At 56.1% G+C, this 26,773-nt stretch overlaps 10 protein-coding genes across 10 annotated transcripts; 5 read left to right on the forward strand and 5 right to left on the reverse strand.

Annotated features, from left to right (window-relative positions):
• Nucleotides 1–144: 144 nt before the first annotated feature.
• Nucleotides 145–3,538, forward strand: L226DRAFT_469306 (uncharacterized protein; the record flags this gene model as incomplete). Its single annotated transcript, XM_067676206.1, has 9 exons — nucleotides 145–375; nucleotides 424–795; nucleotides 848–1,038; nucleotides 1,086–1,424; nucleotides 1,477–1,862; nucleotides 1,924–2,109; nucleotides 2,155–2,293; nucleotides 2,349–3,022; nucleotides 3,075–3,538. Coding segments are annotated over 9 exons (2,982 nt in total), but the record flags the coding sequence as incomplete, so codon positions are not given.
• A 329-nt stretch (nucleotides 3,539–3,867) lies between these two features.
• L226DRAFT_574284 (uncharacterized protein) lies at nucleotides 3,868–4,460 on the reverse strand (the record flags this gene model as incomplete). The annotated part of the gene is made up of 3 exons (XM_067685011.1): nucleotides 3,868–3,925; nucleotides 4,017–4,168; nucleotides 4,218–4,460. The coding sequence occupies 3 exons, from the start codon at nucleotides 4,458–4,460 to the stop codon at nucleotides 3,868–3,870; spliced, it is 453 nt and encodes a 150-aa protein (XP_067531630.1).
• Nucleotides 4,461–6,383: 1,923 nt separating this feature from the next.
• L226DRAFT_513744 (cytochrome P450) lies at nucleotides 6,384–8,691 on the forward strand. Its single transcript, XM_067678382.1, has 8 exons — nucleotides 6,384–6,803; nucleotides 6,864–6,996; nucleotides 7,059–7,247; nucleotides 7,309–7,714; nucleotides 7,764–8,035; nucleotides 8,093–8,221; nucleotides 8,280–8,423; nucleotides 8,505–8,691. Exons 1-8 carry the CDS (start codon nucleotides 6,608–6,610, stop codon nucleotides 8,572–8,574), a joined length of 1,539 nt encoding a protein of 512 aa, XP_067531631.1. The 5' UTR covers nucleotides 6,384–6,607; the 3' UTR covers nucleotides 8,575–8,691.
• Nucleotides 8,692–8,873: 182 nt separating this feature from the next.
• Nucleotides 8,874–10,974, forward strand: L226DRAFT_615782 (uncharacterized protein; the record flags this gene model as incomplete). Its single annotated transcript, XM_067686826.1, has 4 exons — nucleotides 8,874–8,956; nucleotides 9,012–9,021; nucleotides 9,090–10,653; nucleotides 10,714–10,974. 3 exons carry the CDS (start codon nucleotides 8,874–8,876, stop codon nucleotides 10,644–10,646), a joined length of 1,650 nt encoding a protein of 549 aa, XP_067531632.1. The 3' UTR covers nucleotides 10,647–10,653; nucleotides 10,714–10,974.
• Nucleotides 10,975–11,183: 209 nt separating this feature from the next.
• L226DRAFT_538423 (uncharacterized protein) lies at nucleotides 11,184–13,229 on the forward strand. Its single transcript, XM_067681489.1, has 4 exons — nucleotides 11,184–11,315; nucleotides 11,371–11,380; nucleotides 11,442–13,037; nucleotides 13,100–13,229. The coding sequence occupies exons 1-3, from the start codon at nucleotides 11,221–11,223 to the stop codon at nucleotides 13,035–13,037; spliced, it is 1,701 nt and encodes a 566-aa protein (XP_067531633.1). The 5' UTR covers nucleotides 11,184–11,220; the 3' UTR covers nucleotides 13,100–13,229.
• L226DRAFT_615784 (uncharacterized protein) lies at nucleotides 13,016–14,927 on the reverse strand. Its single transcript, XM_067686827.1, has 2 exons — nucleotides 13,313–14,927; nucleotides 13,016–13,197 (listed from the first exon to the last, which is right to left on the reverse strand). The coding sequence occupies exon 1, from the start codon at nucleotides 14,817–14,819 to the stop codon at nucleotides 13,329–13,331; it is 1,491 nt and encodes a 496-aa protein (XP_067531634.1). The 5' UTR covers nucleotides 14,820–14,927; the 3' UTR covers nucleotides 13,016–13,197; nucleotides 13,313–13,328.
• A 1,747-nt stretch (nucleotides 14,928–16,674) lies between these two features.
• On the reverse strand, nucleotides 16,675–16,992 carry L226DRAFT_574289 (uncharacterized protein; the record flags this gene model as incomplete). Its single annotated transcript, XM_067685012.1, has 1 exon — nucleotides 16,675–16,992. The coding sequence occupies one exon, from the start codon at nucleotides 16,990–16,992 to the stop codon at nucleotides 16,675–16,677; it is 318 nt and encodes a 105-aa protein (XP_067531635.1).
• Nucleotides 16,993–17,028: 36 nt separating this feature from the next.
• L226DRAFT_513748 (P-loop containing nucleoside triphosphate hydrolase protein) lies at nucleotides 17,029–20,299 on the forward strand. Its single transcript, XM_067678383.1, has 3 exons — nucleotides 17,029–17,273; nucleotides 17,802–19,121; nucleotides 19,175–20,299. Exons 1-3 carry the CDS (start codon nucleotides 17,147–17,149, stop codon nucleotides 20,047–20,049), a joined length of 2,322 nt encoding a protein of 773 aa, XP_067531636.1. The 5' UTR covers nucleotides 17,029–17,146; the 3' UTR covers nucleotides 20,050–20,299.
• Nucleotides 20,300–20,819: 520 nt separating this feature from the next.
• On the reverse strand, nucleotides 20,820–22,821 carry L226DRAFT_214444 (uncharacterized protein). Its single transcript, XM_067672941.1, has 3 exons — nucleotides 22,632–22,821; nucleotides 22,555–22,564; nucleotides 20,820–22,503 (listed from the first exon to the last, which is right to left on the reverse strand). Exons 1-3 carry the CDS (start codon nucleotides 22,727–22,729, stop codon nucleotides 20,851–20,853), a joined length of 1,761 nt encoding a protein of 586 aa, XP_067531637.1. The 5' UTR covers nucleotides 22,730–22,821; the 3' UTR covers nucleotides 20,820–20,850.
• Nucleotides 22,822–23,512: 691 nt separating this feature from the next.
• On the reverse strand, nucleotides 23,513–26,735 carry L226DRAFT_469234 (uncharacterized protein; the record flags this gene model as incomplete). The annotated part of the gene is made up of 5 exons (XM_067676200.1): nucleotides 23,513–24,295; nucleotides 24,356–25,021; nucleotides 25,072–25,291; nucleotides 25,358–25,547; nucleotides 25,595–26,735. 5 exons carry the CDS (start codon nucleotides 26,733–26,735, stop codon nucleotides 23,513–23,515), a joined length of 3,000 nt encoding a protein of 999 aa, XP_067531638.1.
• Nucleotides 26,736–26,773: the final 38 nt, after the last annotated feature.

The raw sequence follows: 26,773 nt of genomic DNA on the forward strand, positions 1-26,773 counted from the left end.
CCTTTCGCAAGACCAGCAAGATATCGACTTGAACTACCTGTACCATCGGATAGGCACTCTCGGTCTGGAGCCAAGCTCACGAAAGCGCACAGCTGGTGTACGTTCATCTTTCCCGAAGGCAGTGCATTACTTATTCTCCTCCAGGATCGTCCTCTACTCACATGGCAAAAAGAGGACACCCAGTGCTATCTGGACGAGCTCATGCGTCTGGAGGGTCGCGGAGACTTCAATACCAATGTATGTCCCCATTGTTCCGCCAGACTCTTCCCGCACGAGACGCCCGGGTATCGCTGCCAGGATTGCGATGACCCCGCTCTGTACTGTCGGAGCTGCATCACCGAGCGGCATGTCCAGCTTCCCCTGCATCGTCTCAAGGTGTGTCATCTGGTGTATATTCGAGTCATGGACTTACCTGGTTGTTAGGAGTGGACGGGCACCCATTTTGAGTGGATCACGCTCAAGGCCCTCGGTTTGCGTGTCCAGCTTGGACATCGCCCCGGAGATGCCTGCTACAATCCTATCAAGGCGTTCGGGGATGCGTTCGTGGTTCTTGACTTGCACGGCATACACGAAGTTGGATTAGACTTTTGTGGTTGCGAGCGAGCCGCACCCTCTACGACCCAGCTACTGCGCTTCCGCTGGTTCCCCGCCACCTCCGTCGACCCCAGGACAGCAGCCACGTTCCGCCTTCTCGAGATGTTCCACCTCATGTCAGGCCAATCGAAGATATCGGCATTCGAGTTCTACTCCACCCTCGCACGGCGCTCTGACAACACTGGAACCCAACCACCCAAGGTTCGTTGCTCCCACTTGTAAAGAACGGTCACCCCTGAGCGCCATCTTATAGGATCGCTACGTCTCGTTCCTTCTGATGATGAGACAGTGGCGCTATCTCAAGATGCTCAAAAGGGCGGGCCGTGGCAACGTTCCTAGTGGCGCTACCGCTGTACCGGAGGGAAGCTGTGTCGTCGAGTGTCCAGCTTGTCCCCACCCCGGGAAGAATCTCCCAAGCGATTGGAAGACTGCGCCAGAGCAGAGGTAAGCACACCATAGCTAATTGTGCCATATGGTAATTGAGCGATGAGCCTCCGACATAGGAAATGGCTTTACGAACAATACTTGGCCATAGATGGCAACTTCCGCCTCAAGCGGAAGAGGGTGTCCTCGTGGGACCTCGATCCCTCCCTCAACTGCGGCTGCGCATACTTCGTCGAGAGGGGCGCATACCAAGTGCATCTCGACAAATTCGATTCTGGTGATCTGCAAGGTGAACTCTCTGCTGACTGCAACACGCATGATGCCGTCAAGCTCACAAACATCAAAGGTGCGGCCGGTTTGGCAGCTACAGGCGTAGCCACGGTCGACTGTAGCCGCCACGACATGAAGTGTCCTTGTTCGGTAGGCGACTTGCAGAAGGGTGAACGGTGCGCACTCTGTGCCTGTTGTTGTGGCTGCACCTGACGAGATTATTTCCAGGCAAGTCAACGTGGACTATCTATTAAATTCGAGTCTCACACACAACACTACGAACATGTGTGCAATCTCCTACGACGTTGCATGCAGCTACAGCGTTAAGGTGCCTACGCGCTGGGCCCGGTATGGCTACAGAACTCTCGCAGATCGAAAGATGACGTGGTGTATACCCATGTTTCATCTCAACGCACATCGAGAACGCTGCCGCTCCGTGTTCTCGCCCTACCTTCTTCCGTACTCAGGCCGCCTGAACGGGGAAGGCACGGAGCGACGCTGGTCAATGGCGAATGGCTACGCCCCGGCAACCAAAGAGATGGGCCCTGGATCGCGCAACGACTTCCTCGATGACGTCTTTGGTGATCAGAACTGGGTCAAAGTGACCAGACTCCGTAAGTCTTCAGTCTGTGCCTTATGGATCCCTTTCTGTTTCGGACTCATCTCCTCTTACAGCATCCACTCTGTTGACCCGCATCAAGGTGGCGGTTGTTGAGCGCGCGAAGCACGTCCAAGCCTATGAAGATTTCACCGCGTCGCTCCCACCCATCAGCATTGGGAAATGGAAGGACATGGTGGAATCTTGGGATCACTCTCCTGCGACTGCGCCCAACCCATATGAATTCCAACGCACTCATGAGGGTCCAATCACGTTTGTCATCAATTTCTACTGACCTTGCATTGTAGATCTTACTCAGGCAGCGCTTCGGGTTGAGCTCGCCGAGCACGACGCTGCAGACATCCGTGAGGGTAGAGCGACTGCGGTACACGACTATTACTCCGCAAGTACCATCATCATCGTCGGCATGGAGATCGAGGATCAGCAGTAAGTACTACCAATTCACGTTAGAACGACATGCATTGATACGAGACTCTATTAGGCGGAAGCTTCTTGCTGACCACACTGCGCTTGGAGCTAATCCCACAGATCTCCAACGAGCGAAGATCCTCGAGCGCCAGAATGCACTGCAACGCCGGATTGATGGATGGCGCAAGATCCAGAACCTGTTCATGCCCTCCGTCGTTACTCTTGTCTCACAACAATCCAGTTCTGATCCACAGGACTCTCCACTTCCCCAGAAGGCATCACTCTTCCTCCCCTCATCCGCATGCATTGAAGTCACGGTCCCCCACATCCTCCTCGACCATGAATGGCGCTTGCGGGAGGCACAGGCTCTCGATGCCCTCACTGACCTACGCGGACACCTCGAAGTTCGCGCGTATGTCTATCGCTACAAGGATCAACACCTCCGGGGACAGCGCGAGACACTCCGATCGCGCAGCATCATCAACAGTATCGAGAACAAAATCAAGATGGATGCATCGTGCTACCGTGCAGCCTACAGCGCCCTGACCACACTCTCCGGCGCCCTGGCTAAGGTCAACTGGAGAGGTTCTCTGCAGCCGCTCCTAGACAGCGACATCCGACACGTGTCTGCAGGCGACGGTAGCGGTTCCGAAGGGCGACGGGAGCTCTCGTGGATCTGGAAGGCCGGTAGTGCGAGCGCTGATGGTAACTTGGTCAACGAGGGGGCGAATGATAATCTTCAAGAAGGTATGATGTTCTGCAGTTGATCCATGTCGCGTCCTTTCTCAATTCCTTGCAGGTCTTCGTGTGGAGTGGTGCAAATCCCGTGCTCGGGCCAAGCGATGGATTGAAGAGGTAGAGATACTACAGGAGGAGATGCGGAGGACCAAGGAATACCTCGACTGGCACTCGCGGTGGTGGCAAGGGCACACAGCGCTCATGTTCCATCAGAGAGCCGAGACTGTGGAAGGTGCCCATGCCTACGCCTACCGCCAAGCGTTGATCCGCAACAAGATGGCCACATATTGCGAGCGCGCTTGGAGGTACGTCAGGGCGTGGGTCTGTCTGGGCTTGGTTCCTTCGGAGCTCGGCTTTCAGCCTCCCGAGTCACACGCCACGCCACAGTCGCCATCTGCCCAGCCTGACGACGAGGACGACTTACCATCATTGAACACGATATCCGACACGAACTCTGCCATGTCGCATAGCATGCTCGAGGCCGAGATGGAGGAGTATGACTGGGTCGAAGAGGACTATGATTGAACAGTACATGACATGTATTCCCTATCGTACAATAGTATCACATACACGATCATTCCGCAGACACCTGAATTGAGGGAACGACAACGTAATCAAGTACACAAACACTATGAGGATGGATCCAAATGTCGCGTCGGTTGGATCCATCCTCACAGTAAGCAGGCTATGGATGCGACTGCCCAAATTGGGCTGTGACCGAAAGGCCCGGACGAGTTGTTGTTGTTGGAGGAGGAGGAGGAGGAGGAGATGACACATGATCGGGGTATGATATGCGCCATCACGTCGAACTGAAGAGTGCAGCGACGTACGGTGATGATGAATCGAAATGTTGCCTATGCAACGACGAGCGACGGACTGAGCGGTGGGTTGAATGGCGAGCTGACCATGAGTCTGAAGAATCGGACGACAATAGAGGAGGAATGGTGGTGCCATAGATGAGGGGACTAGGGGACCGTTCGAGTGCTCCAACGCAGAAACGAACGATGCCGCATCATCCGGACTGTCCCGCTGGTGGTCAGAAGCATCATCGAGCTCAATGACAGGCAAGCGGGGTAAGTTGATGGGGGAATCCTTGAGGCCGACTGCAGTGATTGACGGAATGGAGGGGGTGCGAGCAACGGGCTGAGCAACGAGCTGAACGACAAGTTCAGTGACAAGCTGAGCATAAGGCGGTGCTACTTACAGGTTCGGCAAGGAGCTGGATCAAGAGTTGAGTACGGAAGAAGGTAGGGGCGATGAACTGAGCGACGGCCTGAGCGACGGACTGAGTACAGAAGAAGGTAGAGGTGACGGACTGAGCGACGGGCTGAGCGACGGACTGAGTACGGAAGAAGGTGGGAGCGACGAGCTTAAGCGATGGGGTGAGGACGCGTGATCGCGAGACGAGACTGTGCTGATGGATCCAACTGCTCGGTGCTGGATCCATATGCACAGTGCGCCATGACGTGGTGCGCTACCTACTGTGCGGATGGATCCAACAACACTGGGTGGTTGGATCCATCCCCACAGTGGTAGCGCGCTACACCAAGGTGCACTGCGCGTATGAATCCAACGGCTCGGAGTTGGATCCATCCCTACAATGGTAGCGCACCACGCCGTGGCGCACTGTGGCTGTTGGATCCAACCCCTCGGGGGTTGGACCCATCCTCCCAGCGGGAGCGTAACCCGGAATGGGTGTGCTGTGGTTAGATCCTGGCAGTTGGATCCATGCTGATGAGGAGCACAGGCGGTAGCCTGTGCAGATGGTCGAGAGCTGCACAGGACGTGGTAAGCGATACAGGACTCGACAGTACATAACATAGACAGATACAAGCTCGGAACATTTACCTTGGTCTTTTAAAGACACTTCTGCCTTCTCGAGACGTTCTGTGTTTTCTATGTCATAAGTCAGTCTTTGAACATAGCGCTGTGGAAATGGGAAGCAACCTCCCTTGCCTCACTGCTTCGGTATTACCTCGAACTGTTTGTGAAATGGGCGGCAGTGGACCGCCGACCGCACATTCACACTCCGCCAACCGAAGGGCGAGAGAACCGGCAGAAGGAAGAGAAAACGCGATAATATATTCACAGCGCAGTTAGCGTTCAGAGTCCGCTTTGGGATGGTATGTACTGATGCGACCGAGGAATACCCGGGTATGCGTGGACGAGCAGCATATGTACATTGTATTAGCGCTGAACCCTTTTCTCGCGGCTAAGCGCCAGCCTGCATCGCGCGCAGTGCACTGTGGCCACAGTAAAGGATGGATCCCAGCCCGACTGTCATTACAGATGTTGGCTGGATCCATATGCCCTAAAGGCCTGGAACTCCAACAGTTTCTCTTGCGAGAAACGTGTATCCAAACAGGACCCTGGCGTAGTACAAAGTTCATCATTGTTGCACCCGTGCGTAGCACGGGTTAACGTCTAGTTCTTTGTAAGTACCCTCCCCTGTGTACCAACTGCAGCTCAGCCAAACCGCATCATCCGATTCATCGTGAGACGCACGACTGTCCTGCTCGACCGTGTTATACTGCGAATGCGATCTCTTGAACATCCTCTCAGGTCGCCTTATAGTGGCATTTTTGACCTAGGGCCCAGCACGAGTTAGCAAAACCCGTGGGTACCCAAGGATAAATCCGTGGGAATACTCATGGGTAAGTACATCCGCGGGTATAAGTACCTGTTTCCCACGGGTTTTCAAGGATGCGGGTATGGCTAGGTAAACCCGTGGGTACCTGCACAACCTCATGTTGTAGCCACTAACCGTGGGATTCTGATGATATGTCACACGAATTTTTCCGATCAAAACTGAGTGTGCTAGAGGCGAAATAAACATGCCCAAATCCGGAAGTATAGGCTGTCTTTTGCGCTCATTTGAGCGCTTACTCGGGCATCTCGGGCAACTGAGCGCAAAAGACAGCCTATACTTCCGGATTTGGGCATGTTTATTTCGCCTCTAGCACACTCAGTTTTGATCGGAAAAATTCGTGTGACATATGATTAGAATCCCACGGTTCGTGCCTACAACATGAGGGTGTCACATGAGTAACCTGCAGGCTGCATACACCCACGGGTACCCGAATATCATACCCACAGGTATGGGTAATCCGTGGGAACATACCCGTAAGGATGCGGGTATGACCTTTGGATTTTGAAAACCCGTGGGTACGGATAACGGGTACATCCGCGGGTCACTCGTGCTGAGCCCTATTTTGACCTAAGTTCCGAAACCCTCAAGTTTTGGTACCAAGAGTTAAAGTGAGTCTATTCAAAGTTTTTTTGTGTCTCCCGATATTCACCTTCGCATTCCCGCCAGGCAACGTGTACACCTCTTAGAATTCTCATACTACTCCCTGCCAAAGTCTTGTCAGGAAGATCTCGATGTGTGCAGCCCATTGCTTTGGTGCGCTCGCCCTCCGTCCATGGCTGCTTCTTCAGAGTCACAGGTAGGGGACAAACGCGCTCTGTGGCGCCAAAATTTGATCTCGAAGGTCGGAACTCGCCATAGTCAGCGCCTTATAGACGATCCTGGCGAATACATATATCACGCGAACAGAGGAGAAGGCTCTTGAGACTCGCTTGCACATACCCAGCATGGCGGACCCTCTCATTGTTGTTGGTATCATCGCTGGCGCCCTCTTCCTCTTCCTCCTCCGTTCTCGCCGGTCGAGCAGCCGACGCGGACTCCCCCTGCCACCTGGACCGAAACCGCTCCCTTTCCTCGGTAACCTCCTACACATCCCTCAAGATTACCCTTGGGTCAAGTACAGGGAGTGGGCCGAACAGTACGGTGCGTAGCCTGAGACTCCCGACGTGCCTGGGTCATGAGTTCGCTGACGGTAGAATCCAGGGGACGTCGTGGGCCTGCAGCTACCCGGAGGCCAGCTCTTTGTTATCTTACATTCCCAGCAGGCGGCGATAGACCTCCTCGACAAGCGGTCAGCTACATACTCCGACCGACAGAAGTCTCTCGTCATTGACTTGTGCGTTCTGTTCCCCTATCCTCATTGTTGTACAACTGAAGGTCGCACGCACTCCGTTGCAGGATTGGATGGGGCTGGAACACGCCTTTCCTACCGTACGGTGAGGAGTGGAGACGGACGCGCCAGGCGTCATGGCGGCACTTCACTCCGAAGGTCATCTCCAAGCACCACCCTCTCCTCCTCCAAGAAGCGCGGCGCTTCCTGCGCCTCCTGAAGGCCGAGCCACATCGGCTTCGTGAGCTCATGGAATTGTGAGTAGCGGCTGAGTCTATCCTCACAACGAGCGGTCGGTAGCTCACGTTCTACCCTCAGTTCGTTTGCGGCGATCATTTTGAAAGCCATGTACGGCATCGAGATAACGCCTGAGGAGCCCAAACACGTATCTTTGCTCCACGAGGCGCTCGAGGCTACGGAAGGCTTCATGGCGGGCAGCTTCCTTGTGGAGCACATTCCGGTCCTACAGTATGTTCCAGCGTGGGTTCCTGGGGCCGGCTTCCAGAAGAAGTTCGCCCGATGGAGACGCCTCATCACTGACGTCCTCAACCTGCCCTTTGCTGACGCAAAGCAAGCATGGCTGCGCGGAGAAGGGTACCAGTCAGCTGTCCACGAGATGCTTGAGGACATATCCCAGGCGGACCTTAGCGAAGAGCAGGTAGCCGACGAGGAGCGAGTCGCCAAGGTCGGTGCTGCCAACACATACGTTGCCGGAGCAGACACTGTGAGTCCCTTGCTCGTCCTCTCGTTCGTCCAATTCATGCCCGCGCCAGACGTTCTCCACGTTGCTGTCATTCTTCATGGCGATGGCGATGTACCCCGAGGTTCAGAGGAAGGCCCAGGCTGAGTTGGACGCGGTCGTGGGCCCCAACAGGCTCCCCGAACACGGCGACCGGGAATCACTGCCCTACGTGAACGCCGTGTGCAAGGAGGCTCTCCGGTGGCAGAATGTCCTCCCTCTGGGCGTTGTGCACAGGTCCATGGCAGATGACGAGTACAACGGCTACTTCCTGCCTGAAGGATCGCTGTTCCTCACCAATGCTTGGTCAGTCGCTTACATCATGGTGTTGGAGTAGATACTGATGTTGTTTGCCGTGTCAAGGGCGATCCTACATGACCCAAAGACGTTCCCGAACCCAGACGTGTTCCTTCCTGAACGTTATCTCAAAGATGGCGTCCCGAACCCAGACACTCTCGACGCCAGCGACGTTGTGTTCGGTTATGGGCGCAGGTGAGCTTCATGCTGTGGTTCGATGCCGTTCGCAGTGAGACTAAAGGACTTTTCGCAGGATATGTTTGGGTCGGCATCTTTCAGATGCGTCCCTGTTCATCAACGTCGCCTCGGTCTTGCACGTGTTCAAGATCACCCCGCCACTGGACGCCAATGGGAAACCGAAGAAGGTTGAAGCCAAGATGTCTAGTGGGTTCCTATCGTAAGTGGTATCACTGGCAGGCTACGCAGGTCTGATCTTGCTGATGCGCTCCTCCGACGTCTCGTCACTGCACCTATGCAGGTACCCGTCCGGGTTTGAATGTGCGATTGAGCCTCGTTCACCATCGGCCGAGGCACTGTTGCGCGAATGAGTAGTGCGTAATCTGAAGAGTACACGACTTGCCGCCAGATTGAGTGAGGTAAGGTAGATATGTAAGTTAGTGGGTTAGCGGACCTACAATAGCATGCCAATACACGACAGTCTGAGTCTTGTACATGCTGCCACTGGCAAGTGCTGGCATGAGCGCTCCAGCAAATTCGGACCGGGCGCTTCGACCTGCGGCCTGAACAATGGGCCTTTCGGAAACTCGAACCTAACGGTGAACCACCATCTCGACTTGAGCTTTACTCAATCACCTCTTCTCAGTACCCATCAAAGATGACAGCGAACATGGAAGCTCTCGGAATAGCTGCTCGAGACTTCCTCGGTCGGTGTCAAGCTCTCCTGAACGAAGAGAACCACCACCCTGTCGAGTAAGTGGTTTGTATACCACGTTCAACAGCTCCCACAACTCACGTATTTTGACAGCATCGAATCAGTACGTGACCTACGTATATGCTTCTGGTTGTGCTGCGCACATTGTCACTGACCGCAAACATTCGGAAGGTCCGAACCATCGAGCGAGACCTGCAACTCGCCGTAATCGCTATCAAGCAGTACTACAACGCGTCTCCATTCGCGCCCATCAACCGTCTCCATCCGGAACTGCTATGTATGATATTCAAGCACGTCCGTCGGCCGAACAAGGCTGTCATGTCAGCACGTCTTCACCCGTCACGGTTCGACTCATACAAGCCTCTCCTCGCACCGATGCTCGCATGTCGGAAGTGGCACACTCTGATAACACAGGACGCTACCTTGTGGAACCAAATCGACCTCACCAAGCACACACCGACCAGTGCCCTGGTGCAGCGACTGCTCGAGCGGTCCAAAGGGGCTTCTCTCGATGTGCGGTTCGCGCACTCGAGTCTGAGATTCGTGGAGGATAAGGACAAGACCACACCGTTCCTGGAGGTTCATGCACACCGTTTGGGAAAACTGGAAGTCAAGTTCCGGGACGTCAATTGCACGCCTGAGATGTTGTCGTTGCTCGACATCTCCATGCCCCGCCTTACCTGCCTCGTCATCTCTATCACGGAGCAACTGCTGAAGAGCGTTCACGAAGTGTCTCTGAAGCGTTTCCCCGCGCTGAAGAAACTCGTACTATCCGGAATCCTGCTGCGACCCATAGAACACGTCCCTTCCCTCACTCACCTCCATCTCATCGGGTTGGTTCACGACACTATCCTTCCTCTACTAGACGTGCTGGGCGCAGCGCCGTCGTTGGAGATCCTCGATCTGCGCATGATCCAGCTGGGCACTCGTGGAGTCGAGGCACCAATCCTGAACCTCCCGCGTCTGCGTGTACTGAGGCTAACCTGCCGCACCTGGTCAACCGTGGTCCGCTTCCTCCTCACGCATATTGCGGCCCCAAACCTCATGGTCACAGACTTCAGCGAAGTGTCCTCCTGGCGCGACAGCGGCAATACAGCAGTGGATGCGTACATACCGCAGACCTTCTTGGCCCAGCGTAGCCGTATGACGCGGCTGGGCGTGTCGTGGCACTACGGCAAGGGTTTCACCGCCACCTTCCAGAGCGCGGACTCGAACGACAGGCTCACCATCGAGGAAAATTGCCCGGTTTTGCGGTCGGTTCTCGGAACATCGCCCATGCTCGACTGCTTGCGCAACATCGAGCACGTATGCCTGGATCCCCAGCCCGTTGATATGGATGAACACGAAGTCCTCTGGATACTCCAGCGCCTGCCGATTGCGAAGTTCCTAGTCCTCAATAATGTGTGGCACGGATTACGCCTGCTCGACAGCAAGGTCCCCATCGTTGTCCCCGGGCTCGTTTCTCTCTCACTCGACGCGACTCAGAGTCGTGATGTGGAGCTCATCCGAATTATTGCGTACACGGTGGAAGAACGCGCGAAGGTTTCCGGGCCTGTGCCGGTTCTCCGACTCGGGGCCCTTTACGAATTCGAGGATTTGATGGAGGAGCTCGAATTGTACGCCAACGAGATCAAGAAACATGTTGGCACGCTGGAGATCGTGCAGTACTCTTTCTTGAAAGACACCCTGTGGCCCGCATGGTTTAATCAAAGTAACTCATATCACTAAGTCAAAGGTGAGGCAATCATATTCTGAACGGTCGCGAGTGCTATTGACGAACACGGCGTATACATAGTACAGCCTCAGATCATCGGGAGTGCCAGTGTCGGTACTAGCAACACCGGCGCGTGCAGCATATCGTACTTCTGAACGGTCTTCGCGGTGTGCGCATGACGTACAATTGTCTATGGCTCCGTGGATGGGTTGTACGGTTCAATTCCTACTAGTATTTGTGACCATTGCGCCGGCAGCTTGCATTCCCATCTTTCTTCTACAGTTCGCTCGTGGACGTCACCGACTCCAGGGTCACTTGTATTTAGTAATACTTGGAAGTCTCATTCAGCCAGGAATTTCTGGTCATGCCGATTATTGCGACCAAACCTCACCTTTGTGAGCAAGTGCACCGTGGTTGCCACTGGTAAGTACAACTTGAAAGTCAGAATCGTGTGTGCTGGCGCTTCGGCAAATGCGGACCGGGGCGCTTCGACCTGAACAATGGGCCTTTCGGAAACTCGAACCTAACGGTGAACCACCACCTCGGATTGACCCTCATTCAATCACTCTCATTGCATACCTATCAACGATGGCGGCGAACATGGAAGCTCTCGAAATCTCTGCGCGAGACTTCCTCGGTCGGTGTAAAGCTCTCCTAAATGCAGAAAACCACCACCCTGTCGAGTGAGTGGTTTCTATGCCGCGTTCATCAACGCCGACAACTCATGTCTATTGATAGCATCAACTCAGTACGTGTGCGGGGTCTTGTCGGGTTGCGCATTTTGTCTCTGACCCGCAAACCTTCGGAAGGTCCAAACCATCAAGCGAGACCTGCAACTCGCCGTAGTCGCTATCAGCCAGTACTACAACGTGTCTCCGTTCGCACCCATCAACCGTCTTCATCCAGAGCTACTAGGTATGATCTTCCAGTACGTTCGTGAGCCAAGCAAGCCTGTCAAGCCAGCAAAACCTGACCGGGACCGGTTCGACTCGTACGAGCCCCTCCTCGCACTGATGATGGTATGCCAGAAGTGGCGCACACTTGTCACACAGGACCCTACCCTGTGGAACGAGATCGACCTCGTCGAGCACGAAGTGACCGGTCCCCTGGTGCGGCGACTGCTCAAGCTGTCCAAAGCGGTGTCTCTCGACGTGCGGTTCCCATACCCTTCACTCGTGGAGGACAGTCGCAAGAAAATCACCTCGTTCCTCAAGGCTCACGCGCACCGTTTTGAAAACCTGGAAGTCAAGCTCGGTGAGGTGGATTGCACTTCTGAGGTGTTGTCGTTGCTCGACATCTCCATGCCCCGCCTGACATATCTTGTCATCTCCAACTGGCTGGGCGGAGGAGCGCAACCGCCGAAGAACGTCCATGAAATGTCGTTCAAACGTTTCCCAGCGCTGAAGGCACTCGCACTATCTGGAACCCTGCTGCGCCCAAAAGAACACATCCCTTCCCTCACCCACCTCCATCTCGTTGGGTTGGCGGACGACACTATCCTTCCTTTACTAGACGTGCTACATGTGGCGCCGTCATTGGAGGTCCTTGACCTGCGAATGATCAACCTGAGCACTACGAACATCCAGTATCCCACCCTGACGTTTCCACGTCTGTGCGTGCTGAGGATAGACGATCTGAGGGGGTCAAATGTCGTCCACTTTCTCCTCTCCCATCTCGCGATACCGAACCTTGCTTTTGCAGATCTCACCGTTAATGTTTGGATCAGAAGCATCTATCCCGGTGACATCGGAGCGGCGTACATACCGCCCACCTTCTTCGACACGCGCAGGATCACCCGGCTCGACGTCACGCCATATCCCGGTTCCACATCGCGCGTTTTCATTGTCGTCGAGGGTCCCGACTTCAAACTGAGGCTGATAGAGAACTGGGACATCCGCCACTCCGTTCTATCCAAATCCCCGTTGCGCGAGTGCCTGGGCGACATTGAAGATGCATGTCTCGACAATCGCGAGTTGCGCTGGGAGGATGCCCTTTGGCTCGCTGAGCACCTTCCAAAGGTCAAGTCGCTCGTCCTCAGTCGTTTGCCCCAAGGGCTACGTCTCCTCAAGCATGGAAACCCCATCCTATTTCCCGAGCTCGTCTCTCTCGACATCGATACACGCCATTGCTGCCAGCAGTGTGAGTTTGAAGAGCTTGCACCAACATTCAGGCGGCGCGCGGAGCTGGTCGGCGGGTCTCTGCAATTCCTTAGGCTTCGGATGTTTGGGAATAACGCAGAGAGGTGGCTCGATGGCGGCGTTCACGTGCAAAAATACATCGAAAGGCTGGAGATGGTGAACCCACGTATGACGGACAAGCTGTGGACTGCAAGTCCGACCCTGTGCAAGTTCAACGATCATGGCTATTGGAGCGAACCAGACTTCCGGTATACAGCTAGCTACTAGGTTCGGCATCTCTGATATATGACAAGACTGGGATATTGCACTAACAACTTTATACACTGCAGCTTCCGATTCCCGCACAGGTCATGTCAAGCTACTAGTATGATAACTGTACCACCACTGGTATTGTTTACGACCAGGTTCGCTGAGTACCTGAGTCGTCCTTGTACCGGTTCGGTCTCAGGCTACTGGCACTCCTAATTTGAAGTTGCACTACTATTCGGCGTGTTCGTCAGTAGTAAGCATTGTGACCTGAGTTCGGAGCATGCTTGCCTTACCCATGAATCAATAGCATTAGTAGGATCCCAGATGAGTCAGATCGCTATCGTCCCAGTACGCATGATCATCTCCTCGACGACTGCGACGGTTGAACCACGCAGGCCAGAAGGCGTCCTTCGACGAAGTGAATCGCACAATCTCCAGCGTGTCAACGTGTTTCTTGACGTCGTCGACGCACTGCTCGAGCTCTTTCGTCAGCTCTCGGTTATGTGCCCCGAGTCGGAGGAACGGGAGAGGCCCGGCGACCTTCGCGCGTCCCTGTAGCAGGCCGGCAAGACTGCCGACGAGGTCCGTGTCGCGTTGGCGATAGCACGCGTCGAGTGTCAGAGAGACGAGCTCGGAGACAAAGACAGGATTGCTCCCGAGCAGACGCAGTCCGTGCGCCAGATTACCGACCACGAGGGACTTCGCATGCTCCAGGCGCACGACCAGCCAGAAGACCTGCGACTGTCTTTCCATATCCGTGCCGGGATCCAGGCATGCGTGTTCGATGTTGCGCAGGCAGTCGAGGAGGGGCGGTTTGTCGAGAATCGACTGGTAGATCTTTTCGCTCGACTCGATGATGATCCTGTCGTCCGAGTCTGCGCTCGCGAAGGTGGCGGTGAAACAATTGTTGTGCCACGACACGCTGAGCCGCGTCAAGCGGTTGCGCCGCTCGGCGAAGAAGGTCTGTGGGATGTACTCATACACGATGAGATTGTCTATGTTGTGCCCGAGGGATACGCGGCTGAAGTCTGCGACTGCAAGGTTTGGGGCCACGATGTGGGTGAGCAGGAAATGGACCACGCTTGACCAGGTGCCGCCGGTTAGCCTCAACACACGCAGACGCGGGAGCTCCAGACTTGACATCTCGACTCCGGATGTGTTCAGCTGGACCAGGCGCAGATCGAGAACCTCCAACGACGGTGCTGCACGCAACATGTCCAGCAAAGGAAGGACACTGTCACGCGCCAATGCGACGAGATGGAGGTGGGTAAGGGATGGGATGGGTTCTTTTGGGCGCAGCACCGTTCCGGATAGTGCAAGTGCCTTCAGCGCGGGGAAATTCTTGAACGACATTTCGTGGACATTCACCGGTGATACGGTGTCTGCATAACGCGAGACGACAAGGCACGCAAGGCGAGGCATGGAGACGTCAAGCAATGGCAACATCATGGATGTGCGATGAGTCCGGAGAATGACTCCCAGTGCGCCGAAACGGCACGCGTGAGCCTTCAGGAACGACGTAATCTTCATGTCGCCGTCCTTCATAGACCCGGGATGTACGAACCGCACGTCGAGAGTGGCCGCTTTGGAACGCTCGAGCAGCCGCTGCACCATGGTACCGGCCGCGTCGTACTTGACGAGGTTGATCTCGTTCCACAGGGTCGCGTCCTGCGAGATGAGTCTATGCCACTTCTGGCATACCCGCATCGGTGCTCGGAGAGGCTTGTACGAATGGAACCGGTTCTTAGGATTTGCTGGCTTGACAGGCTTGCTTGGCTTACGAACGTATCGGAATATCATACTTAGTAGTTCCGGATGGAGACGATTGATGGGTGCGAATGGCGATGCGTTGTAGTACTTCCTGATAGCGATTTTGGCGAGTTGTAGATTTCGCTCAACTATTCGGACCTTCCGAAATTTCGCGGTCAGTGATGACGTGGCGTAGTGCAACAGGGAATGCGAAAGTAGAGGTAACGTACCACTTTGATGCTGCCATTGTGTGTTAGTTGTCGGAGTGAGTTACTCTGAGCGGCGTGCAAAATACTTACTCGACAGGGTGGTGGTTCTCTCGGTCTAATAAAGCTTCACACCGGACCAGAAATTCTTTTGCGGCGACCTCGAGAACTTCTAGGTCTGCAGTCATATCTTCGATCGTTTTGCGATGATTGAAACGAGGTGGTTAGGATGAGGTTCAAAGTCAAGGTGGTGCTTGAATTATCGTAGAACTTGAAAGGTACTTGGAGCGTTCGAACCCAGTTCAAGTGTTACCCCTTTCGTCCTTGGGAGTTCGGTGTGCGTTCCGATTGGCTCGCTCTTCAAGGGCGCTTCATAAACGGACGGCTAGTACCAACGGTGTACGGGCACATCATGAAATACTTCTGTGTCTTTTCTGTCATTTCCTGCTGACTGGGGTAAGAATTGACAAATCAGCAAATATATCACGAAGCTCGGGTTGAATACAGATATCACTAAGTAAGTATTTTTATTATCCATCGCCATTGTGGTGCGTACCAGCCTCCAGGGTACCTTGAGGTCGTGGCGTAGATGCTCAGGTCGTCAAAGTCCATCGCGATACTGGGGACGTATGTCACGACGTCCGCAAACTCTCCTCTGGCTCGCTGCACGCTGCCAAAGGTGAAGTCGCTGGCCGTCGACCGTGTGTCCAACGGGGTGCATCTCCTGAAGCACGCCGATCCCGTCATCCTCGACGCACGCTCTTGCAGCCCGGCTGACATCGACGACGAGGAACGTCCGAGTGCCTGTGCTAATCATTCGACTGGGGTCAACGCAGAGGTGAACGAGCTCCAGCATAGCCGCAAGGTTAGCGGAAGCGTCAGCACGGCGGAGCTCTTCTTTCTTCGAACGACGAGCTCAGTGAGGCCTGTGTAGGTACGGCCATCCCACGGATGTTGAAGGTCATGCCGATTTTGGTGACGGCGAGCTCGAGGTTACGAAGGATGCATCGACCAACGCGCCAGATTGGGAAGCTTCTGCACCATGCAAGTTTTTGTTGGAGCTTTCTTTGCCCGAACCTCTGCGGATCTGGAAGCAAGACCAACTGGTCTGAAGGGTTCTGGGATGAGGTAGGAGACCGGCGGCAAAATCAGCAAACGTTGGCACGCTAGGGCTCGTGCACGGGAGCGTCACAATACCGTCAAGTGTGTGCGTGTTGGTGAAAAAGCCTACTAGGAGGTGCATTGAACGTAGAGAATCATGCCTGTGATGGGAAGTGGAAGTATCGCTCGAGTGGCATGCTTGACGAAAGTGCAAGACATCTCTGTGGGCTACCACGCCGGGTATTGGACGCAACAACGTATACCATTGAGCCTGGTTGGAATCATGGCGACAACATAACGGGATATGCAAAAGAGGTGAGAAGTTCGAGATATTAGGGATGAATACAATACAGAGCAACGTGCGGGTCGTCCGTGATCATGGATGGGTACAGTGAGGATGCCTGCACAGGCTGGACGAGACGAACGGTCGTGATTACATCCGACATAGTAGTTCTGTCGCAAATCACGAAGTCAGCACAAGGAAAGATAAAACAACAGAGATGAATAGCGACGTACTTGCTCATCCTCGGGAGGACGTCATCCCAAGTTGACTCCACCAAGCATCCTCGCCCCTCCCTCTCTACTGCCAGAACGCCAGCTCATGCGGGGATCATGAGGTCTCCCCATGTCCTCATTGCCGCGATGCCACCGAAGAAGACGACGACGGAGGTGAGGATGCTGAGGTTTCCCGGGAAGTTCTCGGGCGAGAAGATCTCCTCGCGCATGAATCTGGAGACTGCGGACTCGTTGGGGTCGACGACACGACGAGGGGGTGGTGCAATGCCAAACGGCGACGCTCCGGGTGCTGCGCGGCGGGCCATGTTGATCGAGCTTTTGGGAGAGGAGGACGGTGGTAAGGTGGTGGTGGACGTGGGCAAGAGTGAGCTGGACGTTTGCCGAGGCGCCAGAGCACACATCATGGGCGCTTGCAAAACTCACTCTTTCGTTCCGGTCTCCTCCTCCCCCTCCTCGTCCCCTCGTCCACCTGCTTTACCGCCTTAATCTTGGCCGCGAATTCTTGACTGAATTGCGTCGGTTTATTGGATACCTTCTCAAGCCTCCTACTTCAAAATGTCGCTCTTCGCATCGTCTCGCATTGCGCACCGGGCCGTCAGTCTGCCACCGGAACTGGTCATTGCTTGCTTGCACACTTCTGCATCAAGCTCGCTGCAAGCATCATCGTCTCTTTCTGCACAACGTGAGTACTCTCTTTGGATTCAGCTCGTTGTTCTGCGACGGTGCGCCGTAGGCGGGGAGCATTGTCAGAACTTTGGGAAGGTGCTGCGGTCTCGTGAAGCCATGGCACGAATCTTCGTGAAGACGATGGCAAGAGCTTTCTCCGGAGGCAGCAGGATATTCTTGGACGCTTGAGCAACTGCCCCAGGTCATGACCTATGGTCTCAGTTGACCAAGTGATACATTGAGGCTCGCATCGCGTTCTCTCGGTTCAGCTTGTCACATCTACTGTGGTGCAGGTCAGTTCTGGACCTCAGTGCATTCACGGGTGGTTACTATGCTGTGGTGGCAGCTTATAGCTGCTTCGGTAACTTGGTCAGTGACCACGCATGAAACGACGCGCCGTTAGTTCACATCATAAGACTGGATACATTCTGAGTCTGCCCGGAACGTGCTCTTCGCAGGTGGACTGACTCGCGCAGAGCCGCTCTGTTCTCCATTCCTATCCTTTCTGACTGTTGAATCATAGAGGACTAACCCGTGACTCCAGGTAGCGCACCTTCGCGTACGCGCCTAGTGAAGAACCTAAAATCGTCGTCCAAGGGCAAGGTCGAAGTAGCTCCCCCACCGCCCCCACCCCCGCGCGACGAGGCGCCACACATTGGCAGAAAACCATACATTGAATCCGCACCCCGCAAGCGTCCCACCACGAGGGAGCTGGAGCAACGCCGGTTGCAACGACTCGAATACAAGGGCGGTTCTAAACAGTTCAAGAAGTTTCCTGCGTCACTCTCGGTCTCCTCCGCCCGTTTTACCAAGGAGACCCCCGGTCGTTTCAATAAGGAGACCTCCAGTCGCTTCAGCAGGGAGACCCCTGCTCGCTTCAACGAGGACACCCCAGCTCGCTTCAACAGGGACACCCCAGCTCGCTTCAACAGGGACACCCCAGCTCGCTTCAACAGGGACACCCCAGCTCGCTTCAACTGGGACACCCCTGCTCGTTTCAACGAGGACACCCCTGCTCGCTTTAACAAGGAGGCCCCCGCTCGCTACAACGAGACTCCCGCCCGTTTCACGAGGGAGACCGCCGAACGCGTTATCAAAGAGACCCATGCTCCTCCAGCAAAGATCAGCAACCCGCTGGGCGACGAGTTCGACATTACGAACCGCGCAGTGTCGACGCAGGAACTCCCGCAAGAGTTCACGTCGCCGCCGCTCATGGAGGGCCTCCTGACTTCTGTTCGCGAGGCCCTGGGTCCTGACGCATGCCCGACACCCATTCAAGCTCTTTCGCTGAAACATCTCGTCCAGATGGAGCGTAGCGACCCCGAGAAATACCACGAATACCTCCTCGCGTCGGAGACCGGGTCTGGGAAGTCCATGGCGTACCTCCTCCCGATGATCCAGGACCTCAAGCAGTCGGAGCTGAACGGCACTCAACGCCGTGCCCCTGACTCTTCTGCGCAACGCCGCGCGATGAACCCGCGCGCGTTGGTCCTCGCGCCCACACACGAGCTCTCCCGCCAGCTCGCCGGGTTCGCGAAGGAGCTCATCCACAACACCAAGCTCCGCGTGCTCTGCGCGTCGCGCGCGAACACGTCCTCCCGCAAGAACGTCAGCGCGGCGAAAATGGCAGATGCCCTCTTCGACGAGGAGCTTTCGGGCGAGATGTTCGCGCGGCCGGGCGCGCAGGCGCATGGCGTCGACATTGTCGTGGGTACACCCTCGAAGATGCTCGAGCTCATGCGCGGACGCGGGTGGGATTATGACCCGGAGGAGCAGCCGCACAGGAAGGTGGTCATCGGGCAACCTCAGATGGGTCTTGCGGACGTCGAGTGGGTCGTCGTGGACGAGGCGGACGTTCTTTTTGGTGCGTGCTCTCCTGTCTCAGGCGGTCTGCGATGCTGACGCGAATCGATACAGATCCTGATTTCCAGGAGCAGACACGGCTGATCCTGTCCGAGGTCGCCGCGGCGCGCGGCCACCCCGTCCCATACGAGCCCACTCTGGACCTCTCCACAGATGAGCCCGCAACACCCCTCAACTACCCATTCAACTTCATCCTCACCTCCGCCACCATTCCCTCCGCGCTCGCCGCCTACCTCGACCGCTTCCACCCCTCGCTCACGCGCCTCGCGTCGCCCAACCTGCACAAGCTCCCGCCGAAGCTCAAGACCGAGTTCGTGAGCTGGACGGGCGGGAACCGCGACGCGGACATCGAGCACCAGCTCCGCCGCGTGTGGGCGACCGACGCCGAGAAGGGCCGGCCCAAGTCCAAGGTGCTCGTGTTCTGCAACAAGGGCACGCGCGTCGAGGCGCTCGGGGAGGCACTCCGCGAGAAGGGCATCCCCAATGTCGCGCTGACGAAGGGCGGCGACGCGCGCCTGCGCGGGTCGAACCACCACCTCGACGGCTTCCTCCGCGTGCGCAACGCCGCTGCGAGCGAGCCTCTTGCTGCCCCTCAAGCCGAAGAGGAGGCGGAGAGCGAGAAGAAGGATAAGGAGAAGAAGGAGAAGGAGAAGGAGAAGGCGCAAGAGACCCCGAGCGTGATGATCACGACGTCGTTGCTCTCGCGCGGGCTCGACTTCGCGCCGGACGTGCAGCACGTCTTCATCGTGGATGAGCCGCGGAACATGGTCGACTTCCTGCATCGCGCTGGGCGATCTGGACGGGCTGGGCAGGACGGCAAAGTCGTTGTGTTCGTCAAGGACAAGGGCCGTGGGTCGGACAAGGCGCGGGAGGTGCAGGAGAAGGTCGGGGCGCTGCAGAGGGGCAGGGGTGCGAGGAGGAAGAACTAGATGATGACGATGACGACGATGATGATGGTGATTTATCGTAGTGCTTCGTATAATACTGCATACCGCAGCGTCATATGCTAATCTACCGGGTAGTTCTAGGATAGTACCGCCGCTCAATCATAAGGATGCTTTTTTGCTTCATGTAATGGCCGATAATGCACTGTCCTTTGCTTGGCCAACACTCAAGCTTCAAGCGTTGCCATGAGGCGTACTGGGCATTGTCATCGACAGTGTATTTGGACCTTCCGACGTCTGTTTCCCGTCTCGGGACTTCGAGGAGTGGTTAGGAAAAATAAGTGGAAAAATTCAGACGATTCGAACTCTCGACGATCCAGTCGGAGGTGCAGCACATTGACCACTCCGTCATTGAAGCATTCCATTATGCGTTCCCTTTACCCTTATGTACCTTTATTTGGAAGTCAGAACTCGGTTGCTAAAACCTCTTTTTGGTCGAAGTCACCGCTTAGGGCGGGAGACCTATCCGCTAACCAGACTGCTACGCTGTGGTGGCAGCTTGTAGTTGCGTTCAAAGTACAACTCGACTCCTCTCCAGGCTAGATTTCCTGTCCGTCTGAGTGAGGTATATAGGTCCCACCGCTCCACTCTCGCGGTTCTCGACGCCTCGTCGAACTGACACTTTCAAGTTGCGACAAAACTCGGCTCGGATGCTGAAGCGCACCGGACCCCGGTATGGCATAGTTACTGCAGCAATACGTACATAGAATTCAGTGTACAGTGAGACAATCATATCGAGAGTAAGTCCGTATCAAGTGCACCCTTAGCCCATGGCAACCCTGTTCATCATATATCCAATCGGTCCGGCAAACTTTCGCGGAATTCGCGCAGCGACCAATACCTCTCTGCGTCCGGCATTGTCCACTGCGGCCGCACACTCATCATGTCCAGCGATTCTGCATCTTCGTCCCCTACGAGAACCACCTCATCCACCACCTCAGCGAGCGGCTTGAACGCATCTGTAAACCGCTGTCGAGTCTCTGCGTCGTCATGCCAGGAGTACCGTGACCACTGAATCACTACCCGGTGCAGGCGGCAATTCAGCTGCGCCCGTGTGGTAGCCATGTCAATGAGTGAAAGAGGTGAGAATACCGAAGGGTCGTCGTGGGCGTCATCGTCAAACTGCAGGCCCAACGTGCGCAAGCTCCTACAGACGAGGGGACTCGACTGAGCTAGAGCGGTGCATAACCCCTCCGACAGTTGTGCCGGCTGGTCATCACCTGAGACATCGTATCCGATCATGATTCGAAGGGTGTTCAAGCTGGGGAGGTGGGGGAGAATGTTCGGTACAAGCGCGGGGTCGCGAGCCGCGATGGTGAGGCATCGGAGTGTGGAAAGCGGGAGCATCGTGTGCACCATCCTTGGCCACTGATGCACTGTGGCGCCGCCCCCGCGTACAGAGAACCAGAGACCTGCATTCCCATCGGCGGGATGCGCCACGATTTGAAACCGTTCGTGATCAGGCGTAGTCCTGGTTACAAGCTGCATGGAGGTGGCATTCCCGGGCAGGAGGCGACGAATGTTGGGTATAGCAGGAGCTGAGGACCGAACTACGGAGACTAGCCGGATTAGAGGTTTCTGCGGCATGGACAAATGTTCGAGTAGTACGAGTGCCCGGGTTAGGTGTAAATTATTCATGATCAGGCCACGCAACGAGGGGAGGAGGACAAGATCATGCACGGGGATACCACTTTCCGGGTAGCTCACCACGCCGCCATCGCGTCCGTAGAGGCCATCCGTGTCGTCGAAGTACAGATATTGTAAGGCGGGAGTATTTGCCAGGAGCGACAGGAGGCTGGATCCGCTTTCCTCTTCAAGTTTGAGGTGAAGCGACAGGTGGAGGTGCGTGAGCTTTGGAAACTGGTTGGCGGGCAGCCTGTCCACTAACAGCCCGTGTAACGCTAGGGCCCGCAATCCCGTCTTCTGCCCTCGGAACAGTGTAGCGTCCCAGATTTTCCTTCCATCGGCGGTCAAGCACTCTAGCGCGGGCATCTCGAGTTCCCGAAGGGCATCAATGCTGTGGCGCCGAACGTCGATGATGTCGAGTCGTCGCAATCGTCCGGATATCGGCTCTATGCAGGACTTAGTCGATCCCTGGTAACACCCGTGCACACGGAGCGTTATCCCTGCACCCCGAGAGCGAGCGATGTATTCTTCCCGCGGCGTTGTCCAATAATTATCAATCTGTGCCCAGAGCGAAGGGGTTGCGAGCGCGATCTCTCGCCAGGTATGGCAGACATGGCTGATCGCCAAACGAGAGGGCGATTCGAACCTAGGGAAGGTGTCCTTGTGCAGTTTTACTCGCTCGTCCTCCAGCGCCGCGTAAATGAAGATGTACGCCAGCAGCTCTGGCGGGAGCCTAGCAACAGGGGTGGAAGCGTTGATGAGAGCCCGTGCGTGCAGAACGACACGAAGCACCACAGATTCGGCCAAAGGAACCTGTGACACCCCTAAGACACCAAGATATGATAGATGTAGCACAAGCTGTACCTTGCTGGAACTGTCAATGACGAAGGAGATGTCGTTGTCAGCTATGAATGGCCTGGGCATGAGCGAAAGCTACGTACTTCATTCGATCGAGGACAGAGATCAATTGTGATGCCAGTTCCTCGCAGTGACGCAGGTCATCCTCCCCATCCGTGACATCGATGCCGGCTTGACTCATCGTGCTCGAAGCGCAGGTTTGTGGGCAGACTAAGTAGTATCACGAGTCGGATGATGTGGTTAGGATAGGATGTAGGCGCCCAAATGCGTTAGCTACTTTTAAATTCGAGGACCGAGGATCGATAGCTCGGGTGCAGACTGAGACACTGAGAAAAGGCCGACGTGCTCGACGGGTATCTTGTGAGATGGCATTCAGAGCACAAGACACGGACACAAAACATGGCCTAGACTTCTTGTATCCAACATGGAAACGTTGGGAGAGCTCGAGCCTGAGCTCAAGGGCATGCGCGAAGGCGGCGGCGGGGCGGGAAACAACTGTACAACATATAGAAGTAAAACCATACCGAGGCGAGGTGATCATGACCAGACTAGGAAGAAGAAGAGGAAATTTAAGAGAAAAGGGAAGTAGTAGTAGGTACGGCCAGCGCAAGCTAGCGCGCAACATGGGAAGAGGAGAACAGGAGACAGGGAGACGAGAGAAGTCAGGGTGGGTGAGGAGTACGGGAAGGTTGATCAGTGGTACAGTGCAAGAGGAGTGTAAAGGGGAAGATCGGTAAGCTGATCATGAGATACAAGACGCCATCGGCCATACGAGACATGCCCCCAGGGTGAGGTAAGGTGAGGTTGAGAAGAAGACGAGGCCATAGAGTGGATGAGGATGAGGATGAGGATGGAGCAAGTCCTACTCGTCGCTCGTGAGTACGTAGAGCGCAAATTCGCCAAACGCGGTCCAGCATTGAACAATGATAGAAGTTGAGATACCACAACCAGCTGCCACCACCTATCAAAAATCGTCCGCATCATCCATAAGGATCCCCTTGATCCCGCCGCTCTGCGTCCGTCCCCCATCGCGCGCCTTCGCAGTCCGCATGTGCGGCACGCGCTTGCCCTGCGCCTGCTGCTGCAGCTGCGGCGGAGGCTCCTCCTCGTCCTCCGGGTCTGCGGCCGGGAACGGATACTGCACCTGCGCCTCCTGGTGCGGCGCAGGGCGCGGGGTCTTCGCAGAGCTCGACGCGCTCTTTTTCGACTTCCGCCGCGTGGTCTTCCCCGTGCCCTTGCTCGTCGTGGAACTCGCAGACCGCGACGACGCCATGATCGGAGGGGACTCGGGGATGGACGTCCCAGTCCCAGTCCCAGCTTTGGCGGCGGCAGGATCCGCGAGTGGGAGGTGCGAGCTGGAGAACTCTGGGGGGTCTGCCCACTCCTCGTCTTCCTCGTCGTCAAAGCTGAGCGAGTCCTGAGTGGAGTTCGAGGCGGCGCGCTTCATGCGCTCTGGGGCGTCGATGTCGAACGAGGTCTTGCCCGCGCTAGGGGTCAGGGGCGCGATGGGGTCTTCCTCGGTATCGACCTCCGACTTGACAGAACCGCCGACAGAGCCGCCAACAGCAGAGCCGCGGAGGGATCCATTAGGGGACCCACCTGGGGAGTTGCCAAGGGAGAACTCCTCGTCGTCTGGCATGTCGATGTCGGGCTCCGAGATAGACTCGAGGCCCATGTCGTCCGAGTCGGATGGGTAGTGTGGTGGCTCGTTAGCCAGTGAGAAGATGGACTTGTTCGTACGGAAGAGCTACATATGCGACACGACGATCAACATGAGGACGATCTGGCGGGACACACAAGGACTCACCTCCGTTATCCTGTCCTTGAGATCCAACCACTCGCCCTCGTCCTTGCAGAGGAACCCGAGCAACATGCTTGGGTCGAGGCCGGAAAGCGGCATCTTGCGGACGCGCTCGCAGTGGAATGTCTTCAGCTCCGCCGGCGAGTAGGCGGTGACGAAGTGACGCTGGAGGGGGTCAAGGTCTGCTCCGAGGCCAAGTTCGCGCGAGTCCATCTCCGTAGATTCGTCGTGGAGCACACTCGCTGACTGCCATCGGTTGTGCATGTTGTTGGACTGCGAAGACTCAGACAGTGATGTGGAAGCCGAAGAGCTCGAGAGCTGCTGTTGGAGAGGTGATGGGGCGAGTGCGGGAGAACGGTACGAGAACGACGACCCAGAGCCAGTGCTAGCGTTGGAGCGCACAGACATCGGCGACGTAGGCGAGCGGACGTGGTGCATCGTACGGTATTGTCTGTCGCGGTCGCGCTCTCGGTCAGAACCGTACGCGTCTGGTGAGGATTGACGCTCGTAGCCTTCAGGGGTGTGCTGAGGTGGCGGGCGGAGAGGGATGGCGGGACGAGCATGGTGAGGGTCAAGGTAGAAGAGGTTGTCGGCCTGCGAGCCAACGAAGTAGTATGATGACGACGGTCGGCCGCCAGCGATGCCGACAGATTGCGGGAAGGTATACAGTGTCTACACAATGCTGAGAAGGACGAAGCGATGAGACGAACGAGAGGGCTCACCTTAATTGTGTTATAATACAGTGGATTGACTCCTTCGATTCCAAGCCGGATGCCGATGAGTATGAGAACAGCCCGATCGCCCCACTCCATCCGGCCATGGTGCCTTCTGACAGAGTACATGGGGGACCGGGAAGCAGCGTAGACGTCCGATTCGTAGAGGGTGCTATCAGTAGCCACAGCAACGCCGAGACCAGCATCGGGGAAATTATGGACAAGGGTCCTAACGGGAACGTGTCAGACGGTGGCAATGCGCAGGTATGCTGCGCATCTAGAAAGGAGTACGTACTTGATTGCTCCAGCAGCCGTACTAGGACCAAACCATTGCCCTACGTCCTTGCCAAGGTCTTTGCCAACCAACGCCATACGGTGCACGCTGAATGGGCAAAGAGGAGAAGGGGTATCGAGGAACCAGGTGATGATCTGGACATATGTGGCATAATCGGCGGTATAGATAGGATGAGGTGGTCTCCGCCAGTCTAGGGAATGTAAGCAGAAGTTGTGAAAAAACCAATAGGTTACGCACCTCGACCTAAATGCAGGTGCAGAAGAGCATTCGCAAGAAGCGACTGTCCTGTCCGCAGCATGCAACCCCACCCTGCATCGCTCGTCCACCCCTTTTCTCCCCCTAATGGCCAGTTCCATCGCTTCGTTGGCGGACTACTTGGTAGGCCGTCCGGGCTGTCGGAGACTTCGGCGTCGAGGGCGGCAAGGGTGGTGTCCCGGATGGGGAAGAACTGCGACCGATACGTGAGCCATATCCGCGACGTGAAGTCGGAATAGAAGACCGGTGGCCAGTTCTTCGACGGATCCTTCGGATTGGCCGAAGCAGGCTGGGACTGAGATAAAGAGGGGTCTGGTGGCGCAGGAGTGGGCGAGGCGGGGGAAGAACTGGAAGAGCGAAAAGAGGACCCACGACGCGAATCAGAAGAGTTGCGCCGTCCTGGACTCGATCCGGGGTCGAAGGCAGTGGGGGGAGAGGGTTCGTAACCAGGATGTTGCACGCCAAGCAGCCAGATGGGCTCCGAACACTTATCGGGTGTCGCGTCGCTGTCGAGAAGATAGCGCATGGCCTTGTCGAGGTGGCCTTTCCCGTGGCGTGCGGCGGTGAGAAGGGCGGATCCCTTGCCTTTCGGCGATACAGATGCCGAGAGATGTTGCTGGGAGAGAAGGGTGGGGAGGCTGAGGTCGGTGGACGAGGAGCTGAAGGTGTGGGCAAACCACCCGGACAACCGGGTCGGAAGGTCGGTTATGCGGGTGTTCGATCCGGGGGAATAATACTGTACAGAAGGATAATTGTCAGAAAGGGGTCGTTCAGAACGTGTGCGTGGCCGAGGCACCGTCGTGGGCTCGACAATGACAGGCGGCTCGTCGGTGCCGTCCTCGAAGTCCTTGGAGACGTCGCCAGGATCCACGTCTTGGGACTGCCTGCGACTGGGAGAGTCTCTGAATATCGAGCCCCGGCGACCGGGCTTCTTGTGTTTTGGCGTCTCGGGAATTACTGGGCTGGAAGACGAGGAGCTGGGTGTGGGACTGCCGGTGGGGTCGACCATCGACTTGGACCGGTCGCGGTTCGCCTTGGAGAGAAACTTGGGGAGCTTGGGGCCATGGCTGGGGCCTGTCGGCGACGACGGCGAGGGCGATGTGCGCGATGGTTTGGCCGACATCGTCGTCGTCGTCGATGGCAAGAGCAGAGTTGTGAGCG

This window comes from Lentinus tigrinus (assembly GCF_003813185.1).
Source record: "Lentinus tigrinus ALCF2SS1-7 unplaced genomic scaffold L226scaffold_32, whole genome shotgun sequence".
NCBI lineage: Eukaryota > Fungi > Basidiomycota > Agaricomycetes > Polyporales > Polyporaceae > Lentinus > Lentinus tigrinus.